A 12,454-nucleotide genomic window follows, 5' to 3' on the forward strand; every position below is an offset into this window, starting at 1 on the left:
GAAGGAAAGATGAGCGGAGATGCCATAATACAGGTAGGTCAGGCGCCTCCTTCTAGATCAAATACTTACGGTGGCTCGGATCCTTTGAGACATTTGTCAACCACTTTTGGTATTACAAAAAACGATCGGGTCCAATGAAGGCGTATAAGAGCGAAGACAGTAACGTTCCTCGTCCCTAGGGCTGCCATCCGTCCGGGTTTCCCCGGATTTGTCCTCGTTTGGAGGCCGTCCGGGGGCCGTCCGGGTGGGGTTTCAAGAAGTGTCCGGGGAAAACCCGGACACTTTTCATGTGAGGAAGCACCTCATAGAATTTAAGTATATGTTAATAATAAATCGATTACAAATAAGGAATTATTTTGTGGGTATAATTTAGGCGATTACCAAAAATATTTTTAAGACTCTAAGCTGAAGCACCAAATAAAATAAACAACTCCAAAAAAAAATATTGACTTTATTTTGTTTAAAAAAAATCGTATCGTCGAAAAAACGCGATTTACGCCAAATGTCCGGGTTTTTTTAATGTTTGTCCGGGTTCGGCAAAATTCGAGATGGCAGCCCTACTCGTCCCCCACATTTAGGCGCGCTAATTTCTTAGGAGATTTTCCGTTACTGCACCTCCGCTAGTCATTTACTTCTCCATGTATAAATCTAAATGTCTAGACTTTGTTCATTTGAGTTGTAAAGTATACATAAGTAGGTATGCATTCAAGGCTATTGCTGCCATAAAAGCTTTGCCTCGGCTGGTTTTTGGGAATAAAAATACTTATATTGCAACAGTTGAATGCCTAATATAATGAACAGATTAATAAGTATATTTTGTGGATTAATAACTATACAAAATAATTCTTAGGTAAGTAGTAAGTAGGTAGTAGACTAGTTTTTTCACTACTTTACCCACGTACCGGGTAAACTACTTCTCGTACCCCTGTAAAAAGTTCCTTTCTCAGGCTCTAGATTTAAGTTAGATTAAAGTCGATTCAGTAGTTCTGGAGTGAAAGGGCAACAGACAGACAGATTCCTACTTTCGTGTTTGTAATACTCGTAAGGATGGACATATTTGACACGTTGAGGGCTAGGCAGTTATCTACTTACATGAAGTCAGAAGGTCTTTGCCCGACAATGAACCTATGTTTAAGATGACACCTTTTCTTAATAAATAAATAAATTGAAATTGCCAATTAAGAGAATAACATCGAAAAGGACCTTGGTAAATAAATATTGACATAATCTTCAACAACCCGAAATCATTTTTATATTTACACAAAGTTGCAACATTGTATTGAATAGTTATGAGTTAAATCGTTAAGTTTATATAATAAATTATATTACTTATGCATTTGTTGGTTTTAAATGTGAGATGATTTGACCTTTCACACCTGCTGTGCCGTTGCATTTACTTGAGTTTACATACGGTGCTTTGCGTTAATCGTTAGTTCTATTAGCTATGTATGTAGTGGGTTTGGGTCAAATTCTAGACAAATCTGCCCATTCTCCTTTGCAGAATTTATTTTATTAATGTTCATCCATCAATGCACACGCCATCTAGTGTGGATGCATATACTTAACTAATATGCAATTGAATTCTGGCTCGCCTTACCTTAAGATGACGCTGCGTGCATTTAATATCTTTTTTGCTCTTAGCTTTGCCTATAAGTATGCTCGCTTTATCAATTAGTTTATACAGCATGTTACATAATTTAACCAAGAAATCACGAGCGATGAAATTAAGTGAAATATAACCTTTATTTTAAAACTCCCGCCACGGGTTTTAAACTTTATATAACGTCTGGCAACACTTGTAGCTACTGTCAGCTTTAGCTTTGACACTTGACAGTTTTGACGTAACTGTAATCATTTTCATTTTGTTTGATTTGCTGCTAAGATTTGCTGGATCATTTTATTTTGTAATTCCATTCCAATGCGTGACTTACTAAGATCTGTTGCATTTAATTTCGAAAGCTAATTAAGCGATGGTATAATTAACAAATAAACTATTCAAGTATTTGTAGCTACAGTTTGCACATGCGGTACATACTTCGCGGGTGGTTATATTTTTAGTATCGACATAATGATTTCTTCATTGTTATTTGTGATATTTACATTTACAACTGTGGGCTATGCAGAAGAAAGGGTAATATATGCTGCTGTAATATATAGACATGGTGATAGAACTCCTGTGGATCCCTACCCTACAGATCCTTGGAAGAATGAATCTATTTGGCCCGTAAAATTTGGGCAGCTCACGAATACTGGTAAAAAGCAACATTATGCGTTAGGAAAATGGTTGCGAAAAAGGTATGCGGTAAGTTGACACCTTTCTTTATATGCAATAATATTCGTAAACAATCCTTGATACATGTAATTGAAGAACTGTATGCATTCCTTTATGGTATGAAATAGAACCCATGTAGGTAGGAAAAGCCCCTTAATCGGTTAGGCACTTATACAGTTAAATGGATTTCTGATAACTTCAATTTGTAATTAAAAGGCTATTTTATAGAGCTTAGTAATCTATTTATGTGGGTATACTGGTCAGCTTAGGTTTTTTGTTTTCATGTCATAAGAGGGTATTCAAATTTTATTTATTTTTAAAGTATCATTATTTTCGCTTTCTATAGTATAAATTGATGTAATCTCTTCCTTCTTGGTATAGTATGTCTACTAACTTTTTGCCACATCATTCATTAGGTCATTTTCTTTGCAGAATAAATATAAACAGAATATTTTTTTAAAAGGTTTAGGTAATCAGTTGATTTACTTCTGCACCACGCAACAATACTATACTTGACATGTCATTTGTATACTAACGAACTATAAGGAAAACCAGTGAATTAAATAATGATAACTTCCTCTGAAACCATGTCACATGTTCATGATTCTCAAACCTCTTTTAAGTGAAAATGTGAAAACGTTCCCAAGCCTTAACTTCAAAATACTTGAAAGCAAGCTGAGACCTCAATGTAATCTGTGGGATTACCACAGCCCTGGAACATTAAAAGCCTATGACGGAACACCACCGTTTTTAGTCAATAAGAGTCTGACACTCCCTCACCGCTGCTAAAAGGGGTTATTTGATGATTTTTACCATCGTTAAAAAAGACCTCAATTTAATTTGTTGGGTAATTTTAATAACAAAGCGTACATATTTTCACTTAAACGAGAGATCTTCTATAACAAAAATAATATTTATAACAATTGCAATTTCCATTGGTGTATTTAATTTTCATATCATCATTCCAGCATTTACTGTCAGAGGACTTTGATCCTTCAGAAATTTATGTTCGGTCAACAGACGTGGACCGTACCCTTATGTCTGCTCAAGCGAATTTAGCTGGTGAGATTGCATCCTAAGGGAAGTCTCATATCTGTCGGAAAATGCATAATGCAAAATATATCAACGCATCATCGGTTAGGTGTGAACAATGAGGGTTTTCTAAAATGGCAATCCACGAGGTGGCAGCACCGAGTCGTCAGGTCTAATAACTGTCAAAGTGCTTATCTTTACTATGAATAGTGAACGATTTTAGTGTTTTTTTTATTTTATAATTAAAGCACTGCATTATTGTTTTACTATTGCGGTTGAGTAAATAAAAAAAACTAAATCATATTGTGTTAACAAATTTTTCAACAAGCTTTTCCTTAGTACCAGTGACTTTTGCACCCTCTCTCTTAGCTCAATTTTTAGTTCGGAAACCTTATTCTGACCGTAGTCCATAATAAAATCAATAACACTTCCAATATAACAGAATTTCAATAAACAATAAGTTCGGCACCTACAATTCCATACTATTTGACAGCTGTTTGGACCAGACGCATACGTGGCGCCACCCGGTGGCAGAAAAAATTTCAAAAACCCTCATTGAATGTTTAATCGTATATTTGTTTATTTACGTGACTCATGTTCCGTCAGATATGAACCTACCCTAATACCCTGTACATATACATATATACCAATGTGGACATTCTGTTTGTAACCGTTACAAAAATCTTTATTTACAGGTATGTACCCACCAAGCAGGAAAAGCAGGTGGGATATGGAGTTAAACTGGCAACCGATACCAGTACATACGGTGCCGGAGAAAGAGGATGAAATCCTTGCCATGAAGAAACCATGCCCTGCGTATGATAGAGAGTTAGACAGGCTAACCTCCTCCAAGCCATATAAAGACAAACTGAGCAAATATCAGTATTTAATGAAGTAAGTAAATAATTTGCTGCATTGAAATATTTTATCCTGCCTTTTTGGAATTTACTGATGCAAGTTAATCTCTCATTCTTATTAGCGTTGCAATTCTATAAGATTTCGAGTCAGCGCACAATACTAAACAATTAATTCTATTGTAGCAAAGTCAGAAATTACTTAATTAACATAATTCTATTCACTGCTGGCGCGTCAGCTGTAATATAGCACAAAACATTTACATAAACTTTTATTCAATGACCTTTACGTTTTGCTTTTCAGCTACCTTTCAGCATATACTGGTATGAAAGTGAAAGACTACTATGAGATTGATGACATTTACAGCACTTTATATATTGAGTCATTGTATAACTTTACATTGCCAAACTGGACTCAGTCTGTGTACCCGGATAAAATGCGAGAACCAGCTTGTTACAGGTTTGTCTCTTTTAGAATAGTCAATTAGTTAATCCTTCATCATCATCTGCCGTTTCTTTTAACTGTCCTACTGCTGGGCACAAGCTTCCCTTTACACCAAGAAGGATTAACCATCATGCTTGCCCAGTGCGGGTTTGTGAACTATAGTCCAAGTTTCCTCAAGATGTTTTTCTCGACCTTCAGTCCATACCTATATCTCTGTTTTTCTGCCCGTTTATCGCGCTTTGAGAACTGCCAGAGAAAGGATTTTTTACTCTCTTGTGCGTAGCAGTTACCTTGGGATGGGAAACCTTTAATTTTATCTCCCATTTCCTCTTCATTACGTAGTTAAAAAACCTTGTTAGTAGTAATATCTGTAATAGACATTCTATTCGAACCTTTATCTGGTTGTTATTTATTATAACTATTGGTGACAATATCCCCTTATCATAATTGTTATGTTATATGTATGTCACATATTGATTGTTTATCTTGTCTGGTTTAGAAGTTATAAGTTAATAAAGCCACTTTATCGGTTTAATTTTGTGCTAGTTATAATTAGAAAATACATACAAAAATAGTAAAATGGGACCTTACGATTTTATCCCCCTTTTAAACATCCCTCATTTCAGTTTGAATACCTATGTTATATGATGTTAAAAAAAATATTGCGCTTTGCATGAATGGTTATCTAACATCAACATACACATGTTTGTTTCACATTTATGATTGTGGAGTGTGATGTAATATACTTATACAATAAGAGATGGTTACACGCTAGTTTAACCTCAGAAAATAGTAAAATAGAAATACAGTACTCTAATATCATCATCTTCCGAACCCAATAACCCTTGGTTAAAATGGTGTCAGATTTACTGGCTTCTGATTACCCATAACGACTGCCAAAAGTTGTAATACGGTACTTTAATAAATGTCATGTATTATTTTCAGCTTCACAACACAAACAGGGTCCCCGCTTCTAGCTCGGCTGAAAGTGGGTCCACTAATCAAACATATAGGGGCTCATATGTTGACCTCCTTGTCAAGAAATAATAAGGGTCATAAAGTACTAATATTTAGCGGTCATGACCTTACCGTGGGAAGTGTGCTCAACGCGTTGGACCTCTATGATGGAAACTGCCCTGTGTATACCTCGACGGTACTAATAGAATTAGTGACCAGTAAGTGTGATTTATTTTTATTATCGAGAAGTCGGTAAGACTTCTAAAAATGCTAAAAAGCAAAAAAAAAAAACGTGTTAGGTGCATGGGCCTAGAAGTGGGTGTCGAAATAAACATGACTGCATCCACTAGACACTGACTTCTAGGCCGACGCACCTAACAGTTTTCTTTTTCAGTGTTATTAGAAGTTTGTCATAGTCTGTCTGTTTTTGTAAAAAGGTTTTTTATTTATAACTTTGTAATGAGTTACACGTTCCCTAAAAAAACTTCAAACCTTTTTGTTTATTTAAAAATCACTTATGCTTAATAGGAGCTCCCCAAAATATTTATTTTGCGTCATTTTCTTGCCATATGTGTTTTGTATGTAATTAACACCTTTTTCTGTATTTTTCAGAAAATGGCTCGGATGATCATTTTGTAAGAATCTCGTACAGAAACTCCGTCGATATTGTTGAGCCGAAAGTTCTTAAAATACCATACTGTGGAGAATATTGTCCTATTGAAAGATTCCTCAAGCTGTATGAGAATCTTCTTAATGTCAACTGGGATGACGAATGTAGAAGCAAGGTAAATATATTGTTGCTTGTCAGTCAAAGAACAATAACGTTTTTTTGTCTGTACCCTCAAAGCTGTGAAAGTACTGAACCGATTTGCAAATTCACTGTTAGGAAGCTACACTATACCTGAGTAGATACTATAGTAAGATCTGCTAGACAGAAACAGATGGAATGCAGACATGGGTATAGCCAGCTGTGGGCTCAGGGTGGGGCAACATTTCTTCCTTATTAGTCGCCGTATGCAAAAATTGGATATGTAAATTCTTTATGAGCTAGCGAAAAAAGGCTGAATTTTTTTAGTTAGACCTTGAGATAAAGAAATACTTACCACATTGCATTGGTTTAAGTTTGTGAGTGTGTGCGCGAGTTTTTTATTCGTTTTTGATTGAGACCTCAAAAAGAAAATAATAATTTAGGCCTTACGTATGAATAACCAACGACTGGATGTGTGAGCAGAAACTTCTTCATTCGTTTTGCGATTGCAGGAAAAGTGCACCTGTAGGCTTAATTCTCTCTGTCTAGACATCGTTGGGAGTTATAATTCTAAACCCCTTACCATACCCACACATTTGAGATTTCTCAACTAAATATAAAGTATAGATATTTTGTTTTTAGGTTTGGTTCTGTAGCGCTTTGCGCGCTAAGGTACCACCAGGATCCTTAAATGAAAATCTTGAATAACATTTAATCTCGTAAATATTGGGCTCATTCGCAGAATTAGGTATCAAAAGAAGTCTCTTTTATTTTAAAAGATTATTATTTAAATGTTTGTCCGCAAATTAAATGTTTAAATGTCAAATCTGAGCTAGGCTGGGGCAAGTGAACACCCTGCCCCGCCCTGGTTACGCCCATGAATGCAGACAAACATACTCTGAAGTAAACCTATATGTTTTCTGAATCAGAAGAAGGATTTATATCTAAGGCAAAGGCATCAAGTCTCAAAAATCCTTTGAAGCCACTTTTCAAAGACAGGTTTTTAAATAAAGAAGACCCGTAATGAAACACGTTGAAGGCCTTACGGTCTGATGTTTCTTATAATTTTCTATTATTTTCAAGGGATCCTGGGGACCGTTTATGATTGTGGACCCTTGATGGGTCAAAAAATCTAACGTAAATGTGCGTATTATATTGAAGACTTATGAAGGTCAAGCATAGGTACCTCAAATATACGTTGTGACTCTTGTATTTATGAAGTACTACTATTTCTTTAGTACTGTAGATGTAGCAGTATTTCGGAGAAAATTTGTGGAGTAGAATTGGCGTAGAATACGTTTTGACAAATAAATTATTTACAGAAATGTTGTTACACGAAACTGAGTGAGCCATTCGTGTGTGTGAATGTAGGCACACATATATTGTCTTAGTGTGCATAAGCTCGGGAGTGCTCTGTAGTAGCCGAGTCGCAGAGTCATACAAAACTAATGTGCATGTACCTACATTTACCCACACAAGTATGACTTACCCGCTTTCGTGAGATAAAACGTCTATACAAGTGTTGTGTTTTTGTTTTCAAATAATATGTTTTCATTTCAGTTTCCTGCATTGCTCGCTGGTGCGTTCATCATCGGCCTGTGTTTGTTCGTGATGATATATATCTCTCACAGAATACATTTCGCTCGAGTCTACAATCGGTACAGGTTAGTATCTATTACATTATCATCTCACCTGCCTAGCCTTTTCCAACTATGTTAGGGTCGGCTTCCAGTCTATACGGTTGCAACTGAGTAACAGTGTTGTACATAGAATGACCGCCTATCTCACCTCTACAATATACATAACACATCCCTTGGTAAAACTAGTTGACAGAATTTTTGGCGTCTGACTACCTTTTAGGTCTGCCAAACATGACCAAATGACAGGACCCACCAGTTTATCGTGCCTTAAAATTCATTGCTACAAAATGGTCACCCATCCACGGACCTACAACTTCATGATCGATCGAACCGTTTGGCTTTGACTTAGTCTCTTCCTATTAAATTATCATCTGTCAAGCCAGTTTTACTACACGAGTAAAAAACAGTCTAATAAGTTTATTTTCTTTTATTTTCAGAAAGAACTTGCCCTACACGGGCATCGAGAACGCCGCGTTGACACCAATCAAATCATAGAATCCTAATTGCTCAAATTTCTTTTAGATTTAATTTTTATTATTAATCGAGTATTTTTATATTGTATGTACCAAAAATTGTAATACGGTTTTTAGTGAATTGTTTGTATGTGGTTGATTGATATTAATTTGGTTTGTATAATAATGGTATTATGAATTTGCATCAGAATCATAAAAGACGCTATGGACTTCTAAGGGAGTTATCACACTAGCAAGCGGGCGTCTTGTAGCGTATTGGTCCGTCTGCAACGAATTCACTGCGAATACGCGGCGTGGTCGTTGCGTATGCGATACTTTTTCGCGCTGCAGCTGACAAACCGCTAGTGTGATAGAGCCCTATCTAGGCTATTTAAAGACCTATGCAGGCCACGTTTGTTAAATGCGCCGTCAATGTCGTGCTTTTATCCTAGAGGGCGGTTTATTGTCATTTGTGATGACACACGCGCGTCGAAGGCGCGTTTAAGAAACGTGGTCTGCATAGGCCTCATAGTAAATATTAGTTACGGTGCCAATAAACTGTGACTCTTTTCAGATTTGCTAATCATTTTTCTTTCAATTCTTATTCTTTTTTAGTTAGGGTGAGTCACACCATTTGGCAATTTGACAACTGAAAATAGTAAGGTTTTCGTTGTTTTTAAGTGGTGTAACCCACCTTACCCAAGTCTTTTCTACCTTAAATGATCTATAATCAAAAGAAACCATAGGGAGACCACATCTAGTCTTCATATTTTTGTATTTTTCTTATAAGCGTTAAGTACATGCAAAATCTATTTTTAATACCTAGAAACTTATCAATATATAAAATCGAATCGGTATTCTTGTGAACAGAATTATTAAATGATTTAAGATTTAAGTGTTTTTATTACTCATTTATTTATTTTTAAACATATATTTTACATTTTTTAATATTAAATATAAAAAATAGGTTGCCACCGATATCGGGCACAGGGTCCAAGGTACCGGTGGTTAGGGTCCCAGAGACAGAAACCTCCTCACATTTTTTTATTATTTCATTACCTATCCATACTTCTTTGCTAATAAAGAGAAAACATTTTTTTGTTTGATTGTTCAAATCTGTTTGTTCCCACTTGTTCTACTGGCAGTTCTACGGTAGAACTACTATTACGTTATAAGGTCATCATGAAATAATGTATACCTTCACCGCCCTTCTCAACCCTGCGAATAGAATTGACAGGCAGAATTTTATTTAGTTTCATGCAGTAGGTACCCGTGACACCCCGAAGGTGCCACGGGTCCTATCAAAAGCACTCTTGACTCCTCTGTTATTACGTAGGGAGGTGTACCCAGGGTATCTTATGATGGTATCGTGGGCAAGAATTTTGGAGTGGGCATTCCCACTCCGCTGGATTCCAGGCTCTGAACAATAAAAGCGTAGTCATTGTCAGTGGCGGCGTAGCATCGGGTGGCACCCGGGGCGAACTACTTTTTGAGCACCCCAATGACAAAAAACGACAAAATATAATCACGTAGTAAACAAAAACCATACAGATTTAACACAATAGTATCCAGACAAGTTTGAAAAAAGGACCGTAAAGTGAAGAACCCGCGAGCGAAGCGAGCGCGAAATTTTTAATTTTTAGGACGCAAAGAGATATGTAAAGACTTCAGGGAAAACTACTGTGCGAGCGCAGCGAGGGCGAAATTTTTAAGTTTTTAAACACAGAATTTCCAAAAAAGATTGAAAAAAGCACTGTAAAGTGACGAAGGCGCGAGCGAAGCGGACGCGAAATTTTTGATTTTTGGGACGCAAAGAGATATGTAAGGACTACAGAGAAAACCATTGTAAAGTGTAAGTCGCGAGCGTAGCGAGCGCGAAATTTTTGAGTTTTTAAACACAGAAGTTCCAAAAAAGTTTGAAAAAAGCACTGTAAAGAAGGGCGCGTAAGTTTAGATACTTGTGACGCAAGAAGATAGGTATCTAAAGAGACTAGAGAAATTACTGTCAAGTGTGAGGCGCGAGCGCAGCGAGCGCGAAATTTTTGAGTTTTGGAACACTCAGACAAGTTAAAGTAAAGGAGTAAAAAAAACACGACCGGAAATTGAAGCAGCTGCGAGCGAGCTCAAAATTTATTGAGATTTGGGACACCCAAGTCCTCCACCTCCTCTTACAAATAGCGCCTAAATAGCTTAGAAATATCCACTGTAAAATATTTTTTTAATTGTTTTTTTTTTTTGAGGACTCTAATTAAACTCAGAATTAAGCACAAATTAAAAGAAACCGTGACTTAAGTGAGCGTCAGGTTTTTTTTGCTACTGCGGTGCTTTCTTTTTGCTAGATTGAGGTCTCAAAACGTAAGCGTAAAACAAATTAGAAATGAAGAGAAATTTGCGAGCGAAGCAAGAGGTTTTTTTTTTTAACTTTGAGGAAGTTATTGAAGTAATCAGATAAATACAAGAGAAGGGTGACAGTCGAACTGAGAGGGATGACCGCCTCGATGTCTCACACATGCACTATTGTAGTTGAGTAAATGGTAGTGAACCTAGACTTCGCAGATTAGAATGGCACCCTTAGTGACATGTCCCATCTGCCCGCGCCATCCTGGTCGTGCAGATATGTGCCGACCGAGATGGCACCCCCCGAGATGTGGCACCCGGGGCGGACCGCCCCCTCCGCCCCCCCCTTACGCCGCTACTGGTCATTGTTACCCCGCAAATCTCAGATTAAGGGCCGCCGTACACGGACTGCTCGAGCAGTTAGCGGCTGAGTGAAATACACGGACCGCTCGAGCGGTCGGCGTCGACTGCTTGAGCTGTCGGTTGTTGACTGCTCGAGCTACGACCCAACTGCTCGAGCAGTCAAATGACAAAACAGACGCCGCGAGGCCGCAAAGGGCGGGGGGGAGAGGGAAGTCGGAGAGCTGTCGACTGCTCTAGCGCAGTCAACGGCTCGAGCAGTCGGTGTATGCCTCGCAACCACTCGCGAGCGGTCGACGGCACGATGGAATTTCATCATGCAGTTGACGGCTTGAAGTGGTCGCGACTGCTCGAGCAGTCGTGTGTACGGCAGCGAATGAATGACTATAGTTCACTGCGCGGTCGCGGCTTTAAGCAGTCGGTCTCAACTGCTTGAAGCAGTCCGTGTACGGCGGCTCTAATAGATGAAACCTTGATGACGTTACTACACTTGTACTATCCGAAACGACATTACGACTCATGCCCATTCTACATTGAAAATACTTTCAATTTAGTCGCATTATACTTTTTGCTATTGTCCAGTAAGAGACTTTCAGTTTATATAATATCATATATCAATAACTGATGCCAAGATTTGAACCGAACCCGAGGGCTGCCTAGACCCGCGTTTTTGGAGTTGATGATTTTTTGGTCTTCTTTCAAAAACTTTTGAATATTTTAAAAGGTTTTTGTAGGTAGGATTTTGTGGATCTCACCGACATACCTAAATCTTTTGATACCTACTCTACTTTTTTACGCAGCTGTAAAATTGGCGACCTGTGGCCAGAGTTTTACTATCGCTAAAAATCCTTACTACACGATCGAAAAAACACTTCCAACGTTAAAACCGGAGTGTGTATCCGACCAGTGATTACGTTACGTTCTGCGTGCTGAGTATTTATTTTGTCTGTGGTTTTTAGTTGTCAAATGAGAATGAAGAGTTTTGGGCAGGCGATTATTACAAAACTCAATAATTAATCGTGAAAATTGTTTGTGAACTATCGTAGTAATATAAAGAGACTCTTATATTTTTTGTGATGGGATAATTTATTATATGGACTAAGTGCAGTGCGTGTTATTGATGTGTTTACGGTTTGTTTTGTAGTTATTAAGTCACATCTACTTCGCTAAACCTAAGTCTTGGCTTGCGTAGTCTAGGATGAAAATAATTATTGTCCCAGTGAAATGAGTACCAAGTTACTTGATTTTGTTCTAATAATCGAATAGTCACTTTTTTGAAGTGCAGTGTATCGGTGCCCACATCTAGTAAAAGTCGAAAAAAGTTTTGCCCACAGCAGTACGAACTATTTTCTTACTG

At 37.5% G+C, this 12,454-nt stretch overlaps 1 protein-coding gene and 1 pseudogene across 1 annotated transcript; both read left to right on the forward strand.

The window, feature by feature from the left end:
- Positions 1-1,838: 1,838 nt before the first annotated feature.
- Positions 1,839-9,295, forward strand: LOC110373871 (prostatic acid phosphatase). The gene is made up of 8 exons (XM_021331294.3): positions 1,839-2,302; positions 3,241-3,334; positions 4,000-4,198; positions 4,463-4,618; positions 5,549-5,778; positions 6,173-6,345; positions 7,869-7,972; positions 8,386-9,295. Exons 1-8 carry the CDS (start codon positions 2,069-2,071, stop codon positions 8,441-8,443), a joined length of 1,248 nt encoding a protein of 415 aa, XP_021186969.3. The 5' UTR covers positions 1,839-2,068; the 3' UTR covers positions 8,444-9,295.
- A 2,709-nt stretch (positions 9,296-12,004) lies between these two features.
- Positions 12,005-12,454, forward strand: part of LOC135117295 (uncharacterized) — a 112,353-nt pseudogene continuing 111,903 nt past the window's right edge.

Source organism: Helicoverpa armigera, chromosome 1 (genome assembly GCF_030705265.1).
Source record: "Helicoverpa armigera isolate CAAS_96S chromosome 1, ASM3070526v1, whole genome shotgun sequence".
Classification (NCBI taxonomy): domain Eukaryota; kingdom Metazoa; phylum Arthropoda; class Insecta; order Lepidoptera; family Noctuidae; genus Helicoverpa; species Helicoverpa armigera.

Bases quoted from the DNA above. Each gene is read 5' to 3' on its own strand.
- LOC110373871 (XM_021331294.3), top strand. From the start codon at position 2,069: ATGATTTCTTCATTGTTATTTGTGATATTTACATTTACAACTGTGGGC. The intron at 2,303-3,240 runs GTAAGTTGACAC...TCATCATTCCAG, and splicing joins GGTTGCGAAAAAGGTATGCG to CATTTACTGTCAGAGGACTT. The intron at 3,335-3,999 runs GTGAGATTGCAT...CTTTATTTACAG, and splicing joins TGCTCAAGCGAATTTAGCTG to GTATGTACCCACCAAGCAGG.